General features: G+C 27.3%; 4 protein-coding genes and 1 pseudogene across 9 annotated transcripts; 3 read left to right on the top strand and 2 right to left on the bottom strand.

Annotated features, from left to right (window-relative positions):
- The first annotated feature begins 1316 nt into the window (after positions 1 to 1316).
- Fdx2 (Adrenodoxin-like protein 2, mitochondrial Ferredoxin 2) lies at positions 1317 to 4149 on the top strand. Of its 3 annotated transcripts, none has more exons than XM_015518678.2 (5): positions 1317 to 1764; positions 2245 to 2357; positions 2440 to 2572; positions 2920 to 3003; positions 4060 to 4149. In XM_015518678.2, exons 1-5 carry the CDS (start codon positions 1667 to 1669, stop codon positions 4064 to 4066), a joined length of 435 nt encoding a protein of 144 aa, XP_015374164.2. In that variant the 5' UTR covers positions 1317 to 1666; the 3' UTR covers positions 4067 to 4149. The 3 variants fall into 3 exon arrangements, with proteins under 3 accessions (XP_015374164.2, XP_015374165.1, XP_089085367.1); XM_015518679.2 differs by having other exon boundaries at positions 1318 to 1631; positions 1705 to 1764; positions 2920 to 4149; XM_089229241.1 differs by having other exon boundaries at positions 1318 to 1764; positions 2920 to 4149.
- Dpm3 (Dolichyl-phosphate mannosyltransferase subunit 3) lies at positions 3952 to 4708 on the bottom strand. Its single transcript, XM_015518680.2, has 3 exons — positions 4406 to 4708; positions 4258 to 4335; positions 3952 to 4194 (listed from the first exon to the last, which is right to left on the bottom strand). The coding sequence occupies exons 1-3, from the start codon at positions 4553 to 4555 to the stop codon at positions 4141 to 4143; spliced, it is 282 nt and encodes a 93-aa protein (XP_015374166.1). The 5' UTR covers positions 4556 to 4708; the 3' UTR covers positions 3952 to 4140.
- A 3484-nt stretch (positions 4709 to 8192) lies between these two features.
- On the top strand, positions 8193 to 12254 carry LOC107169066 (pseudouridylate synthase RPUSD1-like; annotated as a pseudogene). The gene is made up of 4 exons (XR_016192119.1): positions 8193 to 8386; positions 9437 to 9683; positions 9935 to 10211; positions 12012 to 12254. The product of XR_016192119.1 is annotated as a pseudouridylate synthase RPUSD1-like (transcript).
- Positions 12255 to 13369: 1115 nt separating this feature from the next.
- Positions 13370 to 14833, top strand: LOC149055282 (uncharacterized). 3 transcript variants are annotated; one of them, XM_089229197.1, is made up of 4 exons: positions 13387 to 13972; positions 14054 to 14162; positions 14247 to 14348; positions 14408 to 14833. In XM_089229197.1, exons 1-4 carry the CDS (start codon positions 13816 to 13818, stop codon positions 14535 to 14537), a joined length of 498 nt encoding a protein of 165 aa, XP_089085323.1. In that variant the 5' UTR covers positions 13387 to 13815; the 3' UTR covers positions 14538 to 14833. The 3 variants fall into 3 exon arrangements, with proteins under 3 accessions (XP_089085324.1, XP_089085322.1, XP_089085323.1); XM_089229198.1 differs by having other exon boundaries at positions 13370 to 14162; positions 14488 to 14833; XM_089229196.1 differs by having other exon boundaries at positions 13382 to 14162.
- Positions 14834 to 23617: 8784 nt separating this feature from the next.
- Positions 23618 to 26328, bottom strand: LOC149055281 (uncharacterized). Its single transcript, XM_089229532.1, has 5 exons — positions 26095 to 26328; positions 24386 to 24433; positions 24204 to 24272; positions 23919 to 24078; positions 23618 to 23797 (listed from the first exon to the last, which is right to left on the bottom strand). Exons 1-5 carry the CDS (start codon positions 26326 to 26328, stop codon positions 23715 to 23717), a joined length of 594 nt encoding a protein of 197 aa, XP_089085658.1. The 3' UTR covers positions 23618 to 23714.
- Positions 26329 to 27155: the final 827 nt, after the last annotated feature.

Genomic DNA, 27155 nt, shown 5'->3' with positions numbered 1-27155 from the left:
CTAAAAACACCGCTTAATCTTACAACCTGTGTTCTATCACTTAGTAAGATTTAAAAAGTATTAATGTAGACCCCCTAATCAAGTTTTTTTAATTAAAATATCAATTTTAACCGAATCAAAAATGTTTTGAATATCAAGAAAGATTCTTGTGAAAAAATTTATTAAGTATCAGCAGAGGATCCATAGTTCATTTTCTTGGTGGGAATCTAAATTGATTACTAGAAACAAACTATGTTTATTTAAAAAATCTAGTATTATGAATTTCAAATCTTATAATGTTAGTGATAAAAAAATAAGCCTGTAATTCCCACAATATTTTGTATCAGCAGTTTTTTATAGAGATATTATAATGATTTTTTTTTAATGAGTTGGATAAACGCCATTCAAGATTATTTGATTGAAAATATATTGAATAGGATAAATAAAACGGTTAATAGTATTTTTTACTACAGTACTAGTTATTTCACAATCAAAGAATGTACTATTAAGTTTAATTGCTGAAACATATTTTATTATTTCTGCTCTTAAAATAGGGGTCAAAAAAATTGAGTCTAGTATAAAACCTTTTTTATTGAGCTAACTCCGTGGTTTTTTTAAAAAACAATTTTTATCAAAATCATTTTTAATATTTTTTCCAAATAATAATTTTAATAATGTGCAGTACCTATTGCTTGTTTTTTGTGATACTTGCATCTTAAGTTAATTTGTATTTAATTTTTTATACATCTAGTTGCAATTTCGTGTTATTAATTACAGAAATTAAATTTTTAATTGCCCCTGATAAATTTAGTAAATACAACTTAATATAACTGGTATCAACCATTCTCTTATCAGTGGTAAAGGAGCTAAGTAGGACGGAGCTATCTTCACAGACATAAATTTTGAATCCTTGTAAAAAAAAAATTGTGACTATGAATTTGTTTTATTTTACAACTGTTATCGTTAAAATGTGTTAGAAGCCTTGTATTAAATTTTCAAGCTTTTATAACGAACAAATAAATTGTTATCGATACCTATTTATAGAAGAAAAAACTAAAAAAGTTGAAAAATTAAAATGTCAGTAAACAGCTCAAAACAAATCTAAATATTTTGAAACTTTTATCAAATATAGAAAATGCCTAATAAACATTCAGTGAAAATTTAAAGTATCTGCGGTCATTAGTTTTAGACTTTTAGAGTTACACCAAAATAAGAAAATCACTAAATTGGTCCTTGAGTAATGAGTTGCATAGGGCTACATTTTCATGTAATCTTTGTTCAAATCACATGATGGTTAGTTGATAAGCGCGTGTTTACCTTTACAACTGATAGTAATTGGTTATTGGCTTATTGCTCCGTGCTCGTAACATGATAAATTAAATTTACGAATTTACCATGAATATCATGGCTATTGAGTATTGGCTAATAATCTCTTGATCTCTTCACTCTTGAGCTATTTAGAATTATATATACGGTAAACTTGTAAATGTAGACTTTCAAAGTTATAAAATTACAATTTGTTCAATGGTAAAATCTTCACATGGTGTATTGCATATATTGGTTTCAGACTTCTATTTAATGTTTATCATTATACATACATTTTAGAGGAAAAGAGAAATTGAAACTAAATGATAAATTTGTATTTATGATAGGTATATATTATTCTTTTACAAAATAACCATTGATCATGTCAATAAAACTATTAAAATATATTGTCACAAATAGCTGTATAAGGAGCAGAGTACATAATTTAAAATATATGAGTACAGTAAATAATAATAAGCCGTAAGTATTGACCTTAATTACATTTTAGTCATAATTATTTAGATTTTTTTTTTATAAGTTGAACAAGTATTACTAAATACCAGTTTTTCTAATTTAGTTAGTGCATGTATTGAAATGTCATTGACGATAATTGAATAATATTATTTGTTGAGTACATTATCAAGAAAATTTTTATTCTAAAGTTTTAGTAAATGTCGAAAGTTGTTTAATATACTTCATGATAACTGATTATTATTTGTTTTTTTTTATTCTTATAATGCCCTTAATAAAAAAAACTATTTTTTAAATAGTAAATTCCAATAATTTGCTATTTGTGATATTTCATGTTCACTAAATTAAGATTTTACGGAACCATTCTATTAGTTCTTTTCTTCATTGTTGAAATCATACTTCTCCTCATTTTAAAATTCAACTGTAGTCAATTATATCCGTATTGATATACAAAATAACTTAAAGTACTTATATAATTTTATATTTCAGCATTAAAGTAACTTTTAACAAAGCCAATGGTGACAAAATTATTGCAGAAGGCAAAAAAGGAGATTCTTTATTGGATATCATTATAAATAATAACTTAGATTTTGATGGATATGGTATGGTTTTAAAATTACTACTCAAATTAAGTATTTATTAGTATGTTCTCTGTTAAAAGTTATATTGCATTTATTTTTTCAGGAGCATGTGAAGGTACGTTAACATGCTCTACATGTCATGTGATTTTAGATTCAAAGGATTATGATGCATTACCTGATAAACCTTCTGATGAAGAATTAGATATGTTAGATTTAGCATATAACCTAACTGATACGTAAGAAAATATTAATTGAATATAATTCATTACTAGACTAGCAATTGAAATATAACATAATCTATCAATGTTTATATTTTAATCATATAATTTTACTCTTAAGACATACTAGTTGTAACTTTGTAAGTTGTATCTAAATAATTTTCTAAAATCTAATTAGTTACATTATTTTTAATGAAATTGTATCATTTAATTTTAACTCAAAGCACAACTTATTTTATTACTTAGCATAACTTATTGACCTTATAAAAACTATAAGGTCAATTAAATTAGTATTTTGAATTCTAACCAAACTTAAACGTATGATTAGTAATAATTGTATTTAGAATATAATAATTTTGTTTCAGGTCTCGATTAGGATGTCAAATAATTTTAGAAGAAAAATTAGATGGCTTAGAAGTCAAAGTACCAGCTACAGTTAACGATGCTAGGTATAATTAAAACATGTAATTAAGGAAACAATATTTTGATAAAAAAACATTACTTTTCTTATTTAATCATTATATTATCAATAATATTATTTTAGAACAAGATATAGACATTTAAATGTTTAGCTTTTTAAGAGTTTCTCCAAACTAACATATTTTTAGTTTTGATTTATTTTTTTTGTCATTTAAATACTTACGGGTACTTAACTAGGAATACAGACCAGAACATACAATAATATTAAAATTTTTATAGAATGTACAATAGATATTATTAATTAATTAGAACCTATATAAAATGGTTATTTAACCTGAAATTAATATTTTTATATTTATAGTGAGTAATAACTAATAACTAATAAGATTATACTACTTATTAGTGTTGCCAGTTTGTTGTTGTAACCATTTTTTAATCTATTTTAATTTAATATTGTACAAACAATCAAACCTTCTTAAAACACGTCAGCCATCAGGTACATATTATTATATTCCTTATGGTTTTTATTACACACATACTCACTAATGGTCGACCAACTAGGATCTTAACATAACCTAACAGAAGGTTATTTATTTTAAATTTTGAGTAAGTTTTAAATTCTGAAAGAAGCAATGAATGTATTGATTTTAGAACAATGTTTTTGTTTTTGTTTCTGTTTATCATCATCAATTGAGAAAATTAAAATGCTTTAATTTTCTATTTCAGCATCTTTTTTAATAGAAAAGTGAATCTAGTTAGTACTTTGGTAGGTACAATTTTCACCAAATGTTTACATTGACATTTTTTGTATTCTATAAAATTTTCAAAATATATTTACCATTTTTAAGATATTAATAAAAGGCATAAGAATTTTTTTTTTTTTAATTATTGTAGATAAAAATGTTTTTTGGACTAAAAATTTAAAAGTAACTTAAGGGTTCCTTTAAGTTGTTGTAAATATAAATTTACATCTGATCTATAAATATCATGTTTTATATTTTAAGATTATAATTTCTGGATTACATCATATTTTAATTTTTAATGTATATTGTTCATCTATTTACAAAAATAAATTTTTATTTCAGAGACTAAAATTACATTTAGCTATAAACATTGTTTTTTTGGAATGTGAACACCGTTGTTGCAAGTAAATATATATTAAAATATCAATCAAATTTGAATCCTTTTTGTTGGAGAGCTATTTTCGCTTCTTTTATTTCCTATAAGAACATAACATATAAAATTGAACTTTTACAGCATAGTAATTGAATATTGTAAGTTACCGCTTGTAAATCTTCTGCAGCTGATTTGCAATCATTGAAAGTTGCCACTCTATACAATATAACTGCTAATGCAAACACCTAAATATGTTAACACGTTACAATGACAGTTATAGATATTTTGCAAATATTCATATATATTGGTACTTACGCCAAACAAAATCAGTAAAATAATCGGAAGAAATTGTATTATAAAGAAACGTTCCTTAGAAACTTTACTATCATACTGGTTAAAAAGTAGAGTTAACCATAATATAGAGAGTATATTTACACCAACAACCCACTGAGTTAATTTTTTCATTTTATGGGTTTCTGGGATCACCTTTAAGTTCTGAACAGTAATGAAAAATATATACAGTTAGGTTCTCATTCAGCATCCACTAAATCCTATATAACTCGTTGTATAACTACTGTATAAATACGTATTGGTATAGCAATACTTCAATACTTAATAGTATATAGATAAGAGTGATAAGACCGTCAATTGAGGTATGTTATTCTATATGTGATATGTGAACCGTGATGGTGATATACACCATGACAAAATAAATATTTTGTCATGATATACACTTTTGCCATAAATTATATATTTCGTTCTGCACAACATTACTACCATATAAGCACAGAACATTATGATATAAGTGTAGTAATGTTAAATACACGTTTATTTGAACAGCCTACATTTCAGCTGCATAATGCATAATATGGCCATTATTACATTATCGTGCTATTATCAACATAAACAAAACTCGTTTTCGCAAACGTAACGTCAAGGCACGTCTGTACCACCACAGAATATAATATGATATACATTTCATATATTATTCTGTGAGTTGTGACTACACACCATATTGGCGTATTATTTAGTATTCTAAGAACGTGACAAGATGGGTTTATATTTTATATATCAATATATCTACTTTGAAACGTGGTAAAAATGCCACATGGCCACATGGGGGAGCACCGAGCATGACGCGCAGTAGTTGATCCAGAGGTCATCCAAGGGGGGGAACGAATTTTCAGAAATGAAAGACCTTTTTTTATTTAACCTGTAGTTTATTAGAGGCTAAAATTATTTGCGTTATTTCACCTATAAAACTAAATAAATATGATATTAATAAACGATAAATAGATAAAAGTAATTTTTTTTTTTATTGATCTTATATAAAACATCGGCTTCTGTGGCCATTAGTTTAAAAATTTACCGTAATTTAAAATTAGTTAACAATTACAATATTATATCTACATTGTGGAATTGAGGGCTTAAATAAGGTTGTATAGCTGAATTTCTTTTATAAACTGTAGGATGTTGGAGATTGATTGGGTGTCATGTCCTAACGCTTCTCCGATTTGTTGAGATATGTTGTATTTTTTCCTCGAGTCTTCATATTTTTGGCATTCAGTAATAATGTGTTTTACTGTGAAGTCCACCCCACACATTTCGCATATGGGGGATCATTTTTTTCCATGAGGTGCCTGTGTGTGATGAATGTGTGGCCTATTCTTAGACGATTTAACATGGTTTCCTCTTTCCTATTTAGTCCGGGGTTTTGCCATATCTGTGGTATTGTTTTTTATTTGGTTTAACTTTGTATGCTGGTTAGTCCATTGTGTGAGCCATTTTTCGTCTAGGACTTGTTTGATTTGTTATTTTTTGTCTTCATATGTGTATATATTGAGTAATGGGGTAAAAGTAATTTATTTTTACTATATTAATTTAATATTTTAATTTACAAAATTATATTCACTTATCAGTTATCATGATTTTATCACAGAATATTCTGTGATTTTATTTGTCAATTTGTCATAGATTTTATTATACAATACAAATTACAATATTACATAATATAATATCTAAAAATATAACATCTATAAAATCATATTGATACATTTTTTTTCTCCTTGGCAAATCTGTCATTTGTCATTGTCAATAATGCACGATTATAAAGATTATAATCATGCAATAATGTGATCCACATGACCACATATTTTAGTTGTATATGCTTATGAATGAATCTAGGACAAAATATCCACTGACAAAATATCCAAATGTATCCATTTTTACGTAAATTAGTAGATTACACTTTACTTACTAAAGTCGCGCAGCGTCAAGCCGTCAACTGGGTCACTATTGGACCACCATTCAAAAAAAAAAAAAAAATATATGTTAAAAAATCTTTGCGAAGAGTACAATGATGGAAGTAGGGACATTCCATATTTTTTAAATGCTATTGCTAATTATATTAGAAATTAAAATAAAATGTTCCATTTTTAAAAACGTTTTTCTAAATTTTTAGAAAATAGTGTAGGTATTATTTTATTGTGTGTTCATAAAAACAAATTATTTTACATTTTTACATTTTTACATTTTACTATTAGTGATGCAGTGTAGGTATATAGTCATTTTTTTACCAAATTATTTAATATTTTATTATGTGTATACTGACAAAAACAAATTGTTTTACATTTTATTTTATATTATTTGACTATTTGACTAATGTGTGTGCAGTATATTTTGTGGTAATATTACTACTAACGTAATTTATATATTATATAATATATTTATATTTTTATAATGTGTAATATACTAATTTACGTAAAAACGGATACATTTGGATATTTTGTCCTTGGATATTTTGACCGATTACCCTTATGAATATGTCAAAGCAGCAGAGCGCTAGCCGCTAAGCCAGTGAAGCGTTCTTCCCCCATTTGATACCTCAACCTGGTTTTTAATCTAATCAAATTTAAAGCAACCAGGAAGCAATATAATACAGCTATATAATAACTATAAATTAGAAACTTTTAACTATAAAATATAAATTTGTATAATATTACATAACTAAGTATATAGATATCATGCTATTACATGCATTGTAAAACATATTTTATTTTATTTGAAAATTATTGAAAATAAGCTAACGTGTGAAGTGTAGAGAAGCTCTTCTCTGCAGAGGCAACTCTTACAGGCAAAGAATAAATAGTTATAAGCAATTGTTTAACAGTTGGGTAAATATCACTAAAGCATCATTATGTTACTTGATATTCCATTGCCAAAAAAGCAAGTCATTATAAGTATTTAAGGTATTTACAAGTGTAAAACCTTCTTGTATCCGCCAATGAAGACTTTAAAATGTATTTTCCAAAGCATTTTCTGCAACGGGCCAAATTAGTAATAGTTAACATAGGTAGTTTACTTTTAAATTGTTTCTATAAACATTTTTTATTTTTTAAATTAATTCCCTTCCACCATGAAAATTATCTGGGGATGTCCTTATAGTAGTAAACCTTAAGCCGCGTCCACACCTGAGCACGCGCAGACCGAGCATGTGTGCTCATGTTGTTCGTCCTACACATGATTTTGACGCACAGCGAACGCGAGCCGAGTCGGTCGGCTCGGCGTTAGCACACATGCTCGGTCTGTGCGTGCTCAGGTGTGGACGCGGCTTTAGAGTAATAATAATAAATAAATAAGCAAGTAATAAGTGTAGTAGACAGTAGTCTGTTGCAGAAATCCAAAGCCCTATCAAGAATAAAGATATTTGATAATATCAAATGTATCATAAATATCTTAATCCGTGGACCCTACTCATAGGTAATAAGAATAATAGTGCCACAAACTAAATGAAATTAAAAATAATATACGCGGTATGAGCACTGGCCACTGAGCATGACGTAAAATTATCACCAAAACGATTTTTATACTTAGTAGAACCATTGATTATAAATACTAGTATTTATAATCAATGGTAGAACGTTTGATTTCGGTACCTCCACGATACCTTCCGATACTTTAAGTTGAAGAAATAAAACCAAATTTCATCTATGGAGGTAACTAATGATGTGATAACCAAAGTTTCAACGTTCCCATCATTTTTGAACTAAATATTTGATAATGTCGCGAATCGCATAATTTATGACCTAAAAGTATTACATTTTTATCGAAAATCGTAATGACGTTAGAATGTTTGATTCATTGTTTCATCGTTTCGTGTCATTATTTAAATCAGTCGTCACCTGGCTCGGTTTACACAGTTTCAACAACATCGACGTAGAAATCTTATACAAATCAAATGATTTTATCATCGTCAACAAACCGGAAGACGTATTTACAAACAATCATAACAAAGCAGTCAGTAAAATAAAACAGTATATTATTGAAATTAAATACCAAAATTTGTAATCGATAGATTGTTCAGCTGTGGGGTTGATGGTCTTAAAAGCATAGGAAATACTTCAATGGTCTAAATGTAGTCAAATAGTTTTGTTGTAATTAGTCTGTAGCATAAAATAAAATATAATAATATTACAGTAAAATTTCGATTACCCACCTCCGTGATTCAAACCCTCTGTTATTCAAATTTTATTTTGTTTCAATTCATTTATCCGAACATCGATGCGTAAAATATCACTACACACACTTCTGATCAGTGGTCATACGCTGCAGTTTATCAGTGTAAAGCAGCAACTCGTCAAATAGATCAGTTTGTCAAAAACAAATAATAATACATACATAATAATAAGTCTATAATATTTAGTAATATTCTTAAATTTGTAATATAATATAATTTAATATATGAGTATTATAATTAAATATAATACAATATTATGTAATATATAATGATAAGTATGAATAATAAGTCGATAATAATATGCAGTGATAATTCTATACTCATTGTACAAATACATTTTTTTTTAATTTCTATTATCCAACATTGATGTGGTCCCAATTAGTTTGGATAATTAAGAGTCTACTGTATATTCTATGTTTGTAGTATTTAAAAAAAAAAAAATGACATGTTATCGGTGATAAAAGGAACCATCCAGCAACACAACTTCATTTTTTCAATTTTTAAAGATACAAATTGGGGGCTTAAATTTTTTTTTATTTAGTCAATTTCTATTGAGATAACTATAAAAGAAAATTAACTACACTAATGACAAGGTTAGAAATAGTATCTAAACCGGTGATTATAATGATTCTGTACCCATGTTTTTCATAGCAATGGAAACAAACTAGAAAGATTTGCATCAAAAGTCATGTTTAGCTACTATAAGCCGACACATATAGTTGAGCCATTGAATTGATATTTCTGGTACCTAGTTTTTTTAAGTGTAGGTACTATTAACCATAAACATATCAACTACTACAATATTATACTATATAATTGTATTCTTGCAGAGGCCATCTTTAGATGTATTACTTGGAAAGAAATATCCCCATTTGGTGAACAGCAATTTAGAACATGGTTTTTATTTTGTGCACAGATTAGACTTTGTGACCAGTGGTGTATTATGCATTGCACTAAACAAACGAGCATGTGCCAAAGCTTCAGGCGCAATTCAAAAAAGAATATCCCGAAAGTATTACATAGCGTTGGTCAGAGGGCACGTGTCCAAAGACCATTTGGATTTGACTGATTCTATTGGTAATAATAGACTTTATAATGAAATTGATGTAATCCATTTATAACTCATTTTATTTTAAATTCCTTCTGGAAATGTAATATTGTAATTATTGCTAATAACTAATATTTTATGTTATTACTAGTAATACTACTCTATTATTATATTATATATATGTGAAATATAAAGATTTTTTTTAAAGCTTGGTATCATTTACAATGTAATATATAATTATAATATAAAAATATTTATCATACAAAAATTTGTTCTACAGGGTACTGTGCAAGAGAAGCTGAAGGAAATCGAAAAATGTGCTCCGTGGAAGAGGTTTGTTGCACCGGGCCGCGGGACGCGCACACCCGGCTTGTGGTGTTGGAGCGTGGCGTATTCATGTCATATCCTGCGACCAAAGTTCTGTTACAGCTCATCACTGGCCGACGTCATCAAATTCGGGTGCACTGTTCAACAATTGGCCACACAATCGTCGGAGATTACACATACAGTGGTCGTAAAGACACAATTCCTAGCCGAACGTTTCTCCATTCATACAGGTGTGTGTGCTCTGAACATTGACCCTACAAAAAACTTCTTCACCTATCTGTGACGTGGTGCCCCTTAAAAAGTGGCTAATTGCTAATACAAATGTGAACTTGCTTGAACCTGGGATTACTCAAAATGTTCAACGACTTTAATTTTGTGTATTGTAATCAAAGTTAAAATAATATTATTATATTACCTATTAGGCTCACCCAAAAAATATATTTTTGGTTCTCTGTTTGTGATACCTTCCAACTGTGAGCCTAGCTTATGACCTTACCTAGGTTAAACCTATTTAAAGTTAAATCTTAAAATTATAAGTCTTAAGTTATAATGAGAGACATAAACAAAATATTAAGCGTATGGTTACGTAAGACCAAAAAGGTTGGGCTGGCGTAAGCAATGAGGCGGTGGTCATTATAAAATATGATATGTTATCAAGTATATAATATTTTCTTGTAATATCCAACATAATATGTGTTTATCTCATAGGCGTGCGCACAGGGGGTGGCTGGGTGGGCCGCGGCTCCCCCTGCGGCCTCTGGCTTTTTCTTTAATAAATGCATAGATATGTATGATTATACTAGACAGCGAACATTTTTAGATTTTACGAAAAAAAAGTGAAGCCATTTTTAATATAATAGTATAAATAAAATATAAATGTGATTAATTTATTATTTTATTAATTAATCAATTATCATCACAAAAGAATCTTTAGTTTGGACCTTTTTAAGTGCCCCCCTGTGGTCAAAGTCTGTGCACGCCTATGGTTTATCTTTTTTAAAAAAAATACTTAACAGATGAAGATGACCGAAACAGAAACAAGTATTTCACACATTGATAAACTTATAACTGAACATTTAAAATTTTTTATTAAAACATTCAAGCTTTTATTTAATATTGTAATATTGTGCCATTTGTCAAAATACTTGTTCATAAGAAAATGTTGCCGGTGTTATAAATTATTTCCCGAAATAACAAATAATGCAAAAATTCACAATTCTGTATTATGTAGAGGAGTAGAAATTCTGTTAAAGCTATGTAATGAAGGAAATTTCACTAACATTTTTTGAAAAAGCTTAGTCATAAAAATCAATTCTTCTATGAGCTATTTGAATTTGTCATTTAGGATCAACTGTTTCTGTTAATACTACATCTGATAAATGATTTTTACCAAAAATAAAGTTAACAAATTTTATCCAAGATCCAAAATATAATAATCAACGATTAAATGAGAAATGAGTTGTGCAAAACACATAACAGATAGTTTAGATATAGAGGACCTTCTTCACAAATAGATAAAGCTAAAGCATTGCTGCGTAATTATTTGAAAAAAGCTTAGAAAAAAAAATAAATATATTTTGGATTGCATAAAAAAACTAATTGAGACATTTATCATAAAAGTTTTTAAAAACTAACTTACTTTATAATAGTTAATAAGTGATGAATTATAACAACTACCTATTTCATATGTTTGTTGACTTTATTGGCGTTTATTCCATTCCTGTATAATTTGAAACATAAGTTAATAAAGAAATTATAAATTTAATAATTTATACTATTTATGTAATTAAAAATAATTTAATAATTAACACAAATTTAGAATTTCAAATTGTAGTCAACAATTTTTAAAACTGCACCATTCCTAGATTTTTTTTGAAATTGTACCTGTGCTTTAATCGTCACAATAGTTGATAATATATTATGTACCAGTTTTTATTCTACCGATATAATTTCTTTAATGACCACAAATTGATACAATATATTAACATATTATTGTGTTATATTAATGTATGTGATGTTTTTTTTTTCAGACTGGAACTAGGCATCGATGGCATAAACGTCCATACGATCGATCCGTTTACTAAGACTAAACTTAATGGTTTGTGGATCCCGGTGGAATACATCAACAGAGCAGAAGATGATTGTTTTCGATTATTTGATAGCAGCAACTGATATTTGTGAAATGTGACTTACGGTTTATAAAATTATACTATGTATAATGTATTCATGTTACATGAACATATCAATATAACAACCAGTTTTATATTTTAAAACCTTTAATTTTTATGTAGCTTTAAAGACATTGTCATGACTTTGCTTATTACTTCAAATTTATTACCTGTCTTCTTTTGTTTTTTTTTTTTTACAAATTTAGTATTCAGTAAAAATATTGAAATCGAAATAATTTTTTCTCTCACAACATGAATTATGGACATCCGCAGGGGATTACGGGGGAAAGCTCCCTTCCAGTATTTTAATTATTATTAATTGTTTTATTACTTTTAAGACAAATAATGGTATGCATGTTGTTTCATCTAAAATTGTTTACTCAACCTAACTTAATGATAGTATAAACTTATATTCCACCCCAGAACCAATTCCAAATTACGCCACTGATGCCTCCTAATACCGAGTCTTATGAGCTAAAACTGAACTCTTTATGACGAGAATAATCAATGTGCTAAATAATAAAAAATAAACATTCAGTATCATCAAGTGATTAATAAGAAACAGTTAATTTAATATTTGATTTGCTTCAAGGGAAAGATATAACAATTTGATTTACAAAACTATAGACGATTTTTAATTAGGTACCTACCTAAGTTGGTAATGTACATTATTTATACTTAATATGAAAATAATCTTCAACACATTAATATTATGATATAACACTTAAATTACTGTTAGTTTATATCTACTTATCATACTACTATATTTAATTATTTGTATACTGTTTGAAAATTTAAAAAAAAAACTGTTTTACTTTATTATAAAAAAGTAGTCTTACTTTTTATTTTTCAATGATTAAACTCTATAATTAATTTTATTGAAATTTTATTTAGGTGTCGTGTGTTAAATTGTTCTAATTCTTTCCTTGGAGTAAATTAAATTTAATGAAAATACTAATTTTAATTCATCATTTGAAGATAATATAACACACATATCCAAAGAAATATATTCTATTTTCAATTATATTAAATACAAACTAATGTGAAAATATTAAAATGATGAAATAACATAATAACACATAATAATATTATTAAATTAAAAATTAATAATTATACATAAATCTTATGCTTTGTATAAGCATTAAGCACAGGCAACAGAATAAATTTAATATATTTATTTATTCTGTGGTATAAGCCATAAGGTCTATGTAGTTATTTTGGTTTTTTGATAATGAACTGTTGTGTTAGTGTGATATTGATAAGAGGCGCTGTCTCTCAAGGTGGATTCTCAAGACATCCACCTTGGCTGTCTCTATATCTTAAACCGTGCTCTAAACACTCATGTAATTTCGTGGTTGATAAATGATGGCCAAAAATACTATCACATAATATCTGATACTAAATACTAATATACTATAATACCACATGACTAAATAAATAGGTATGATCACAAAAAAATAGTTTTTGTTCGGTTGGCGCATCTCCCACTATTTTAACCACAAAACCATTGCTCGTAGTTCTCCGCATTTCATTGGCCGGCAATATTATTGCCGCCAAAATTCAAAACTTCATTATTTATTATCGTATTTAATGATAATGTAACAATTGAAAGTTTATTTGTTAATTGTTTTGATTTCGTTTAACATTTTTTCAACACAATTTTATAATGCCGAAGTGTGTATTCGAAGGTTGTTCCAGTGGCTGTAGGAAAAAAAGAGTTTTTTTGAACAAAACAATAGTGTTGCATAGATTCCCCAAAGATGATGAAATGAGGTTGTTGTGGCAAAAACAAATTAACAAAGATAAGATCAATTTTGATTCTGGTATTAATGGTTTTTTATTCACTTCTATTTACTATACCTTCAACTTTCAAGTACATAAAATTATTTTTCATTATTATTTAGCTGTAGTTTGTTCATTACATTTCAAACCGTATCATTATAATCTTCCAAAAAAACATTCTACCACTAAAAACTATGCTCGTTTACTTAAAGATGATGCAATACCTTTGAAGTAAGTACTAAGTATAGTAATGGATGTATTGTATTTAATATAATCTGTAATATTTATTGTTTAAAAACATTTTTATTTTTAAAGTTCTTATGGAGTAGATTTCTATGACTTGCCTATACGCCGAACATTTACTCCTGGTACTCCTGTTTCGACAGAATTATGGACTCCAGCTGGAAGGTTTTCTGTGTATGAATATTTATATTAAACATTATTTATATTTTATTAAATTATAATTAAATGTTTAGAGAAATTTTGCCTGATGAAAACATATCAGAAATATCAAAAAAATGCTGTGTTAGATTATTTAATGATGAACATGATTTAGGTCTGGGTGTTAAGCCTCTTACAAGTGATGATGATTTTATTTTAAGGTAAGAATAATAACATAAAATCAATCAATTAGTATTAGTAAAAATTAATAATACCTAATTAAAAATTATTTCATACATCTATAAAGGACTAGGTATAAAAGTAATACAATTTAGTTTATAGGTCTATGATTACTTTCATAAACCCTTGTGTCTTTACTTTTCTAATATTTTTGTTTATTTATTGTTTGCATGTGAAACTGTGTCAGATCAATTTATCCAGTCTTGTAAAGTACCTATTGGACTATGGATCATCATCATACTTAACTATTTTTGTTGTAGACTGTAGTTATTGTTATTACTAATTACTATTATTATTATTATTGTTATTATTAATATGTATGTTAGTTACTTTATTACTTAGATCAATTAAAAAAACATACTTGTGTGTAATTAACTGAATTAACCAATAAGAGGTGTATTGATATCAATAAAAATATTTATATCACTTAAAATTGTGTAATTTATTATAATATTAGATTAAAAGACGATGTTCAAAAACTGAAAGAAGAAAATGAATGTCTTCTAATTAAAAATAAATGGTACCAGGATTTTATTGATACAGAATGTAATCGCTTTGAAAGTAAATTTGGTGAAATTTTATCAAAACTTTTCACATCAACCCAAATTGATGTAATACTAAATCCTAAAAAAAAAGTATACCGTTGGACACCTGAAGATATATCTTCTGCAATTACTTTAAGGAGCATTTCTCCAAAATCATATCGTTACATGATAAAAAAAAAATTTCCACTGCCAGGTGAAATTATTCATTGAACTATATTTTTTATTTTCACTTTTCTAAATATAAATCAATGGTCCAATTATGTTATTAGCTCTTTCTACACTTAGAAGATGGGTTTCTAATTTTTCAATTGAAGAGGGTATTTTGACATCTGTTTTATTTCTCATGAAAGCAAAAGGTATATATTTTTAATTTTTATTGAGCTATATCATAATTTTATAAATTTTCAAACAGACTTAATGTTAATTATGTTTATTAGCTGAACTTATGAGTACTTCTGATAAATTAACAGTCATTAGTTTTGATGAAACATATGTTTCAAGTAGAATTTGTTTTGAGAAAAAAAATGAACGGGTGATTGGACCACACAAATGTGTACAAACTGTAATGGCTAGAGGTACTTACTTTTTTTTTATTATTTTATTTTGTATAATAGTTGATATATTATATGTTTGCAAAATTATATGAAAAGGTTTAGTAAGTGATTGGAAGCAACCAATATTTTATGACTTTGATACAAAAGTAACAAAAGAGCTATTATATTATATAATTGAGAAGTTATACAGTATTGGATTCAATGTACTTTCAATGGTGAGTGACATGGGGTCTTCCAATGTCGGTTTATGGAAAAGTTTAGATGTGTCAACAGAAAAGACTTCTTTTGAACATCCTATAACTAGAAATAATGTATATGTTTTTGCGGATCCTCCACATTTATTGAAGTTGGCTCGTAATCACTTATTGGATAAGTGAGTAGTTCACACTTCATTTTTTATTGTATAAATTGAAAATTATTAAAATATTATATTGTGTAGAGGATATATACTTAAAAATGGACATTTTATTGGGAAAAATATTTTTGAATTGTTATTAAATTTAAATACTGGACATGACTATAAGTTAGCATATAAACTTAGTGAAAGGCATCTAACTGTACAAGGAACTGGTCGTATGAATGTGAAATTGGCAGTACAAATTTTTTCCAACACAGTTGCTAAAGCTATTTCCTTCTGTGGAGAAAGAAATTATATGAACAATTTAAACTGGGCAGAAGCAAGTATTATTTTTCCACTTACTTGTGTTAATAATAAAATTGTTTATATTTAAATAACAGGCATCACAAGTAGTTTCATTGTTCAATGACTGGTTTGACCTCTTTAACACCCAACATAAATATGATAATGGGGTACCAAGTTATGGTTTGAATGAAAATGTACAAAATGAATTACTTGACAGGATGACAGAGTTCATTGAATCAATGAGAGTACATGGTAAAAGATCATTACCAGTGGCGCCGAACTCAATTTTTATAGGTGGGGCAAAGTACAAAAATTAATACCCACGACCCACCCCTGCACCCAGATGGCCCCACTACTTACTCTTTCGCAACGTAAAAGGTCATAAACTTTTTCTAACTTTATACTTATAACTTACTATAGGTAGTGAAAGCGTTTTATGTATCACAACATCTCTCATCCACACCCACGACCACCCTAACCACCTGGAACCTACGACCCACCCACCCACTTTTAAAGGTGGGGCGGTTGCCCCACCTGTATATAGGGTTCGGCGCCACTGATCATTACTACCTTTTCAAAAGGGTAATAATAACAAACATTTCATATCATTTAAAATTAATAATACATTTTGTTTTATTAAATATTATTAATCAAAGCATCATTGTCAATAGGAATAATTATATGCAATACATCTTTGAAAAAATTGTTACTTGATTTAAAAAAACAGTATGCATTAGAATACATTTTAACCAGAAAATTAAATACAGATGGCCTGGAAAATTTGTTTAGTTTTTTGAAGGGCATGGCTGGAAGTGCTTGTAATAACATCACATCTTTAGATTTCAAATATTGGTGATTTTTAAATAGAACAAAATTTTAGTTAATGTTATTATTATATGACTAATATGTAATTAATTTGTCATACATTATCATTTATAGCCTAAGATGGTACATATTAGGCAAGCATTCCAATATTATATTCACTGAAAACACTAATACACAATGTAGTATGGAAGATAAATTGTTGGGTGAAAATGATTGTTTTACCACCCAAATATTATTATCATCTTTTAATGATTCTTCCATTCATGCTAACAACGAAGCCAACATTGAAGGGAATGTATAATTACTTCCAGAATCTGATTTTCAGCTACTAAAACAATTTGAAGTAATTTTATAAATACTTCACTTTCCCTTTTATAATATCTAGGTTCTTAGTTTAAAATCTTATTGCTTTAACATGGCTTATGTATTGTTTTAGATTGATACTGAAAATTGTGAAAAACCAGTATTTGATGATATAGAAGAAGGGTGTGCTCAATACGTTGCTGGTTATATTGCAAATCGATATTCAAATAAATATCCCTATTTATCACAAATAAATTGTAATGATACAAATAACTGGACAAGCTACATTTCTAAAGGGCATTTGACAATACCATCAGAAAATCTTTTTAAAGCTGTTTTGCAAATAGAACATGAATTTAAAATACTACACGGTGAAAGTTTATCAAAATCCCCATATATTTTTAAAACATTATATGAGATCACAAAACCGAAAATTGAGAAACTTAATGTACCTGATGAAGTATTACACTGCCTTATTAGAACACGAACATACATCAGATTAAATAATTTAAATAAACAATTAATCACAAAACAACAAAAACAATCAGACAAACTGAAAAAAATTATACAAATTAATAATACTTTAATACGTAATTATGTACACCTATATTAACCTATGTACATAATATGTAAATAACATTTAATAAAAATAAAAATTAGTTTAAGTATTAATTGTTATAAAAATATAAACTTAAGTCTTATAAATTGTAAATAATATTTAAATACATTGCAATATTTATCTAATATCTAGTAGTTTAGTACTATATTGACTGTGAAGAAGTAATTGACGAATTTGCCAAATCTAAAAGACGAAATCCTTTTTTGTTCTGTGATCATTTTTTAATATTTGTTATATTTTATTATTAATTATATATTATACGTTTCATAATTAATTAAACCATTTATATTACTTATCAAATTATTTTATATATTTTATTGTACTGATAAACTGGGTTTAAATAATAATATTTGCCTATTGGCTTACATAGTATGTACAATGTTTTTATCAGACTTAGACTGAAATTTTATTTAAGATCCCCCCTTCCCCCCGTAAATATGTTCTAGATCCGCCCTGCGTAGTTGCGTTTGCTTTGACATCTACGTGACTACGTATACCACGTATTTTGTGCGTTTTGTTTTAATTTATAAATATTATTATTTTATTATACTCAAGATTTGTTTGTTTTGTGTCTTTGCAACGGTGTTCGTTGAAATTATTGTAACAAGGACGTTTTTCGGTGAATAAATCGCAATTTTGTGAATTTTAAAGTGTGCAAAAATTAATAGCATAACATGGTGTCCAATGCTTATAAAAAAATATCCAAATTTTCGTACTACACACATAGACACATAGTCCCAAATCAATCAAATCTAAATTATACATAGTACCTATCAATTAATGATAATATGTATTTACAATAAATAATTTTATTTAAATAAAGTAGTACCTCAAAATTCAATTAAATAAATTTAAAGGTTCTTTAAAAAAAAATATTTGTGAAATAGAATTTTTGTTGAAAAAAAATTTATTTTGTATATAAACCATTTTAAGTGTACAAAATGCATGAAAATAACAATACATAATATCAGTAAATAAATTTAAATTATCTATATTAAGTATATAAATTATAGTTTTTTTTTTTATTCTTTGTGGCCGAAGAACTTTTTGATATCCTGAATTAATAAGTATTGTTGTATTAAAATTGTATAGAACATTATTATAAAGGTTATTATTATAACACACTTTTAAATTTTGTACTACACACTGCATTTTTCGTACTACACAAAGTGTGTCGTACTACACACAATTTTAGGGACTGATACAAAGACAGAAGAGTAACTCTTCTTAAATGTCGTATTCTATCTACGGAAAACCGTAAATCAGTTATCACTTATCAGAGTGTAATTTGGTTGTAAATAAACAGCATAATATTGAAAAAATAATACAGAATAAATTGTCTAAAAAACAATTAAGTTCCAAAAGAGCTAAATTAATTATTTCTAATAAATCGACAGATCAACGCGTTAAAAAAAAATAGTAAATTGACTAAATTGTCTAAAAAACAATTGGAAGATTCTTCCCACGTTTGTTGAAAAGTTCAAAACGTTAGTGGTAGATGACACTGATGTTATCGTTCGAAACACAAATTAATATCTACCTTAATTCATGATTTTCCCGAATAAAATGCGTATACAAAACATTATTAATTATTCTACTTAATATGTCGCTGTAAAAATGAAATAGAAACGTATTTCCAATTTCCATTAATATTATTAATAATGGATACAACGACACAAGTACAATTAGTTTAAAAAAAGGCGGGTAAGTCGTGGATGTCGCTCTGCTGTACAATAGGTTACAAGTGGGTTACTGTAATGGATGGAATTAAATTTGAATCCAATGATATTATATCATTGTATACGAAAAATGATTCTGAGCGAAGACGTATTATCTGTCTAGAATATATTATAGATTATTAAAAATTTTCAAATCTTAGATTTAAAAAGAAAATTTTTTATGAATTTCTAGTTTAAAATAATTTGCGAATTTTCATGATTTTCGTGATTTTTACACATGTTGTCAAAATTCAAACTTTGAATGCTGGTAAAAAAAAATTGTGAGTAAGCATTTCTTTTATTTTTCTACTGCTATTGTAAAAATATGTTAGGAGCTTTGTATTAAATTTTCAAATCTGAGATTTAAAAAGAAAATTTTTTATGAATTTCTATCTAAGATAATTTGAACATTGCCGTAATTTTTACGTATTTAGCCAAAATTTGAACTTTAAATGCTTATAAAAAAAAATTGTGACTATGTATTTCTTTTATTTTTCAACTGCTATTGTATAACAATATGTTAAGAGCCTTGTATTAAATTTTCAAGCTTTTCTGCCTAACAAATAAGTTTTTATCGATATTAATTTAAAAAAAACTAATAATGATCGAAAATTGCAAATATCTATAATAATAGTTCAACTAAAATCGCACATTTTTTTAAATTGCATGGTGGATAGAATATACTTATATTAACATTCGGTGAAAATTCCATCTATGGTGAATTGTTTTAATGTTACATCAAAAACCAAAATCGATTTTGTCGAAAAATGAGTGTGCGTAAAATTTCCCGTTTTTCCCTTAATTTTTAGTTTGTTTTTCTCGATTATTTAGAAAAGTATTAAGAATTTTTCACTTTTGACCCCCCAAACTAGATTACCAACTAGATTCACTTTCTGATCGAACGAGGTACTGAAGTCAAAAATCGAAGCACTTTTACTGCCCCCTAAACGTGATGACAGACACAAAAAAAAACAATAAAATAAAAAAAACACACATCATTGTAAAATCAATACATTTATCACTCCGTTCAGAATCTAATACGCCGAAAGAAAGCAGTAAATACAACATAATATCTAAATAGAAATAGGCTGAAAACTAATAAAACTCATACATCGCGTTTTATACTAAAATTTAAAAAAAACCTACGTTTTTTGAAAAGCAATTTTTATTATGTTGGAAAAATACTACATAACTCCCAATTAACCAATATTATTAATTTTTTCAACAGGGGCATATACCTATGTATAAGTTTTTTTCTGGGAGCAGGCAACATAAAATTTCCATGAGTGAAGAAGGAATCGCTGATGTCAATTCCTGCAACTTCCATTGTCTGTCCTTGTGCCTTGTTAATTGACAGATCAAAAAAGAAGTTTAATAGGAAATTGGGCACGTTTAAATTCTAAGGGATACTTGTTTGTTATCATTGGTACTCGTATTCATGAGATATATACAATTTTACTACTCGCTGAGCTGATAAATGATTTTAGTAGGTATCACACGGTACCGGTCCAAAAACTGTTTAAGAAATATAATAACATAAAATACCGTTTGGTCGGCTTATAGTGAAATTTATTAGGATTCATAAAAGGCATTATTATCGAAATAAATAAATAAAGCGTTAAATTTTCCGCATCCTCGGGGAATGGCGTTTGATTTGTGGCGTATTTTTTTCACCCAATAATATTCTTTCCACATTGATTGTCGGAAGGCGAAGTTATGCTATCAGACCAACCGATATATCTATAACATAATATTATTGTCATCTCGAATTGTTTGATTTTCTTTCCGCTTGTGTACTCAAAAAATACTATGGTATAAAAATACTATATTATTATTATCGATAAATTACTTCTATATATAAACGAATAAACGAACAAGATCACGTCTTTTTTCAAATGTTGGCTCTTTTGCATATACCTTGAAAAAATTATCCAAAGGCTAAATAAAAATTCACCATTATCCAAAAATAAAATTTTCACCCAACAATAAAATTTTTCCGCGTGTCCAAAAATTGCTGCCTTACATTTATCATACTTTTCAGTTCCCTAAACCTCACCTGCGTACTATCAGATTTCATCTTAGGTTATCACAGTTATACCTTGGCGAAGTATTAAAAGCCACCACTCCGCTAATAAACTACTTTGTTATAAAACAATAATTATTACTTATTGAACATAATTTTGATAAACAAATTTTTTTTATCTTATTGTGAATCAAACAAGTACATACAATTAGTTCAATAAAACATTAGAACAAAAAGTGCAATAATATTAAGTAATAGTATTTATTAATCACAATTTATTTCGAATATATTATATTTTACAAACAGGTACATCGAATGTCGTTTCAAAAAAACATTATTTTATAGCATAATATGATGATTTCCTAAACATAACATCTCATTCTGTGAAATTTAAACTGGCTGATAATTTGGAACTTTAGCGGCGTTTTCTACCTTATCGGGTCAAAAAAACAATTTTTTTTCACGAGAAGTTTGTTGTGACGCCTTAGACATAATTTTCTTCGATAGTTTCATCGCGTATTCTCATACCGATCTCATTCCCATAAATAAACAATTTCAGGCCGTTCGATTTCCCATACGTGAACGAGACAGTAATTTTTGAATGATAGTTTTCTTGCATAATTATAATATTGGCACAAACATCAGTTCATGGTGGTCATTACAATCCTCGATTTTAGAAAGTGTAAAACTTGAATAACAATGGGCACTTTTTTAAATGAAATTATAAACTATTAAACTGCATATACAGGGTATATTTATACGTGTCCAATTCAAATTTAATTAGATAAAGTATCTACTGTGGCGTATGATATTTAATTCATGTACCTGCTTTTATTTTATTGTTAATTACAATTAACAATAAAATAAAAGTAGTTACATAAATTAATGTCATACACCGCAGTATAATATCTTACCTAATTAAATTTAATTGTACATGTTATACAGGATGATTTTTGAGGCGTAAAACATTCATTATTAATAAAAACTATTTACTTTTTTTAATTTTTTTTTTTTCAAAATTTTATGAACATGCTGTTCTAAAACTATATAAATTGTTCACCCTTATATTTATCAGGTAAATCAACTATCAACTTTTTATTTTTAAATGGCAACTTATGTTAAAAATACCATAAATTAATAAGGCTATTATTTTAATGAATTCTCACGTTTAAATTTTCATTTTTCGTTAATCCGTTGACGAGATATTATAGTCTCCAAAAATTGGATGGTTTTGGGGTGGTGTTTGTCCTGTGTAAATATGTTTACTTATTTTGGGGCACAACTCAGCCTTAACTATCGTACTTACTGAATTTATTTGAAAAGTGTATTATTTTTTAGTTTTTTACGCTAGAGTACAAAAATCCCAACTGCGGCCGCGGTACTGACATGGTATACCACATTTATACACAAACACCACCCCAAAACCATCAAACTTTGGGAGACTATAATATCTCGTCAACGGATTTATGAAAAATTAAAATTTAAACGTGGAATTCATTAAAATAATAGCCTTATTAATTTATGATATTTTTAACATAAGTTGCCATTTAAAAATAAAAAGTTGATAGTTGATTTACCTGATAAATATATGGGTGAAAAATATTAAAAATTTATTTAGTTTTAGAACAGCATAGATCTAAAATTTTGAAAAAAAAAATTCGAAAAAAGTAAATATTTTTATTAATAATGAATGTTTTACGCCTCACAAATCATCCTGTATAACATGTACAATTAAATTTAATTAGGTAAGATATTATATTGCGGTGTATGACATTAATTGATGTAACTACTTTTATTTTATTGTTAATTGTAATTAACAATAAAATAAAAGCAGGTACATGAATTAAATATCATAAGCCAGAGTAGATACTTTATCTAATTAAATTTGAATTGTACACGTATAAATATACCGCTTAATAGTCTATAATATTTTCATTGAACATTTTCTTCTTTATCAAAATAATAATTGAGTATTAAAATGGCAACCTTCTTTTTGGCTGCTTTTTTTGATGGTTCTACAAAATTAAAAATTAAAGGCAATGTTAACTAATTATTATAGAACAATTTTAAATATCAATACTAAAATTCATCCAACCAATATTTGTTGGTGGTAATGATACAATACAAAAATATTACCGTATGCACAAAAATAACGATCATCTATCACACATTCAACCTTGTACTGTGGAGGATAATCTTTGTCCTCTAGAGTTGTAATAATGTTTAAACAGGGGGATAACTCATTTAAAAGAAGCAGCGGATGGTTTTTTCTTTTATCATCAAAGTCCTTCAACTTCTAAAATAAAAGAGCTCAAGTTATAATATTTACTATTATATTATATTTCTAACAACAAACAGGCAATTAATATTATGAATCAACATTCATATTCTTAATCTTATATAAAGTTTATTCTTATTTACCTTCGGTATCGACTTTCTTGGTCTGTTGCTCGGTATACTCGTAATTAATTTCATATCGTCTTCAATGTTCTAAAACAGATTACATACCATTTATATGTGCACAGGATTTATTTTTGGGGATGGTTTAGTTTAACCTTAAAGTTAAACTTCAATACTTAAAACAATATAATTCAAATAATTACCTTAATTAGGTAATCAAACATAGGACGATTAGTACGGTTCATAATGGCCTGAAAATATTTACGAAAATATATCATTCATGTAATATTAAATTAGTATAAGTAGTAAAGGAATAATGGAAAGTAACTGGCCATAAGTACTTAGGAAAACATTTTTAAATGTATATAATATGTAACTATAACTTTATTTATAAGAAAATGATTGACGAATTATTTTTTATTATTTTTTCTACGCTTAATTTTTTTTAAAACAATAATTATACATTTTATATTTTAATTTTTTTTCAGTTCAAATAAATTTGTATCTACAGTGTCGTCTTCACTGACCTTTTTTTTAAATTCGTTGTTTATCTCTTCACAATTTAATGTACAATTATGTTGGCGAATTTTAAATAATAATAACTGTATGAAAATAAATTTCAAAATAATAAAACGTAAGAGTACAACAGATCACCAATCATGGTAAACACTAACGAAATGAAAGATTGTACACAGTACACAAAGAGTAGGTTTATTTTACCGTTGATAACGACCAAATTAAATTGAAAATACTGTGTCTGTATTGTCAGTTACAGAAATGATGTGAAAGATTACAAATATTTATGATTTGCTTTCGTTGTAATAAAATTATTATTATCGATAAGACCCATACAGCAACGTGAAAACCGATTTCATTCAAATTATCGTAAAACCCAAAAACAGCGATAAGAACCTGCCGTCGTACCACGAATATAAAATATCGTGTTAGTTTTTTTAAAATCCTACCTCTTATTCATTTCATGTGGTTTTGATAGCAGTATACTTATATATATATAGAAAGATAACGGTTAAAATATACTTAGTAATATGTATATATACAACGATATTCAATTTAGTTAAACATAATGTAATTTAATTTGTTTATCGAGAACAGTATGGACAATTCAAATATTCGATTGAAAGATATTTAGGTCTATCGATATTAGTTTATATTTAATCTATGTATATTCTGACCATAAATCTAATATATTTTTGTACCAAATTTTTTTCATAGCAATTAATTAAGCCATTTAGAAATACAAATAGGACAAGCAGACAGAAAACCATTTATATATATTATATAGGTTTATAAAATTAGCTTTAGAAGTCATTTAGATATTCAAAATTATTATGTTTATATATTAATTTGTTTAAAATGATATACACAGAAATAATCTAACATTTTTATAAAAATAATATACTATTATTATTTTATTACAAATCATTGTTTCTCTGCCATAACAGCCATTTAGAAATTACCGTATCTACATTAAATTAATTATTTGAATATAAGAATAATACAACTATACCAACATTAAATCATGTAATGTCCGGCTCTTAAGATAATTTTTTTTTATTTTAATTTTCCCACGGCAACTAAGGCCATTGGGTAGGGGGTAGTACTGTAGGTTCTTATGGAACTGTAGGTTGGTTTTACACGTGGGTGAGAGTTTTGGCAGAATTTCTATTGGGGTACACGTAGGTTTCTGCCATGTTCCGGAGTGGGGGATGGCGGCAATGCCGGCAATTGTTCTCCGGACACCGTGACTTGCTGAGCCACAGCCGCGTCGGTAGACCACTCGGCCACCTCGTCCCCCAAGATAATTATTAAGAATTTAAATTTTTAGATACTATTCAATAAGTACCTACTATAGAGTATAAACTTTCTATTATAATCTAAAATCAATTGTTACTTCGAATGTTGGAGATGGAGACACTGGTCTTGTAATCTCTTTCACTATGGTCGATTCTGATGGCATAACTATTTCCACGTCGGTTGGCTTGGTCGGTTGATCGATTCGAATGCTTGAGTTTGTTAAATCACCAGCTTTTGACAATTTCTTCTTCTTGGTTATGTAATTATACAAAAATCCTACTGCACTTAAAGTGCCAAACGCAAGACTGGCAAAGATAATTCTTCTTGACATTTTTTTTAATGCTATTTTCAAAGTAAACGGATGTATTGAAATGAACAATATTAACTATTAACGTATCAATTGAATCAAATAATAGCTCATTCGTTGTTATGTATTTATTATAATAATATTTGTCTCCAATCAGCGTCGCCCGGACAATAATTTGTTTTTGTTTAAATATGCATACCTATGTAGGCATTTATTATTAATACTATACAGTATATTTTATAATCAATGATAAAAAAAAAAACACACATCATGGTAAAATCAATACATTCATCGCTCCGCTCAGAATCTAAAATGACAGAAAACGGGAATGTTTACGCAAAACCAGTTTTCGACCAAATCGATTTTTTTATATGGTTGTAATTCAAAAACTAAATACTGTAAATACTTGAAATTACACCAAATGTTTATATTAATGTTATCTATGTACAATTTAATTTTCAAAAAATGTTTACTTTTTTGAGTTATTTATAGACCACTGAAATTTTCGATTTTTATGAGAATTTTTTTTGAAGTGTCGGTTAAAAAATTTTGGATGACCAAAAAAACTTGAAAATTTAATACAAGGTTCCTTATGAATTGTTCTTATTGTAGCTAAAAAAAATTAAAAATCGTTCACGATTTTTTTCATTATCATTTGAAGTTCAAATTTCCTGTCGAAACCCCGAAAATTTTCAAGTAATTTTGAGGTTGAAAAATCAGAAAAAATTTTGTGTTTATAACTAAGGATTAAAAATACAACACTATGTTTTCCATACGTTTTCCTTCAAGTAGCTATAGAAAAAACTCAAAGCATCACTATACGAAAAATTTTAGGTGCCTTTGAATTTTAA

This window comes from Diuraphis noxia, unplaced genomic scaffold (assembly GCF_037042655.1).
Source record: "Diuraphis noxia isolate RWA-SAM2 unplaced genomic scaffold, SU_Dnox_SAM2 contig0005, whole genome shotgun sequence".
NCBI classification, from domain to species: domain Eukaryota; kingdom Metazoa; phylum Arthropoda; class Insecta; order Hemiptera; family Aphididae; genus Diuraphis; species Diuraphis noxia.
Note: the sequence above shows the minus strand (reverse complement) of the source record. Positions and strands in the feature narration are given on the sequence as shown.

Excerpts from the sequence above, each read along its gene's own strand:
- Fdx2 (XM_089229241.1), top strand. The coding sequence starts at position 1,667 with ATGTCAATAAAACTATTAAAATATATTGTCACAAATAGCTGTATAAGG. Across the intron at positions 1,765-2,244 it reads ACAGTAAATAATAATAAGCC|CATTAAAGTAACTTTTAACA; the intron begins GTAAGTATTGAC and ends TTTATATTTCAG. Across the intron at positions 2,358-2,439 it reads CTTAGATTTTGATGGATATG|GAGCATGTGAAGGTACGTTA; the intron begins GTATGGTTTTAA and ends TTATTTTTTCAG.
- Dpm3 (XM_015518680.2), bottom strand. The coding sequence starts at position 4,555 with ATGAAAAAATTAACTCAGTGGGTTGTTGGTGTAAATATACTCTCTATA. Across the intron at positions 4,336-4,405 it reads TTTTACTGATTTTGTTTGGC|GTGTTTGCATTAGCAGTTAT; the intron begins GTAAGTACCAAT and ends TAACATATTTAG. Across the intron at positions 4,195-4,257 it reads CTGCAGAAGATTTACAAGCG|GAAATAAAAGAAGCGAAAAT; the intron begins GTAACTTACAAT and ends ATGTTCTTATAG.
- LOC149055282 (XM_089229196.1), top strand. The coding sequence starts at position 13,816 with ATGCCGAAGTGTGTATTCGAAGGTTGTTCCAGTGGCTGTAGGAAAAAA. Across the intron at positions 14,163-14,246 it reads GATGATGCAATACCTTTGAA|TTCTTATGGAGTAGATTTCT; the intron begins GTAAGTACTAAG and ends TTATTTTTAAAG. Across the intron at positions 14,349-14,407 it reads CCAGCTGGAAGGTTTTCTGT|AGAAATTTTGCCTGATGAAA; the intron begins GTATGAATATTT and ends TTAAATGTTTAG.
- LOC149055281 (XM_089229532.1), bottom strand. The coding sequence starts at position 26,328 with ATGTCAAGAAGAATTATCTTTGCCAGTCTTGCGTTTGGCACTTTAAGT. Across the intron at positions 24,434-26,094 it reads CTCCATCTCCAACATTCGAA|GCCATTATGAACCGTACTAA; the intron begins GTAACAATTGAT and ends AAATATTTTCAG. Across the intron at positions 24,273-24,385 it reads TGTTTGATTACCTAATTAAG|AACATTGAAGACGATATGAA; the intron begins GTAATTATTTGA and ends AATCTGTTTTAG.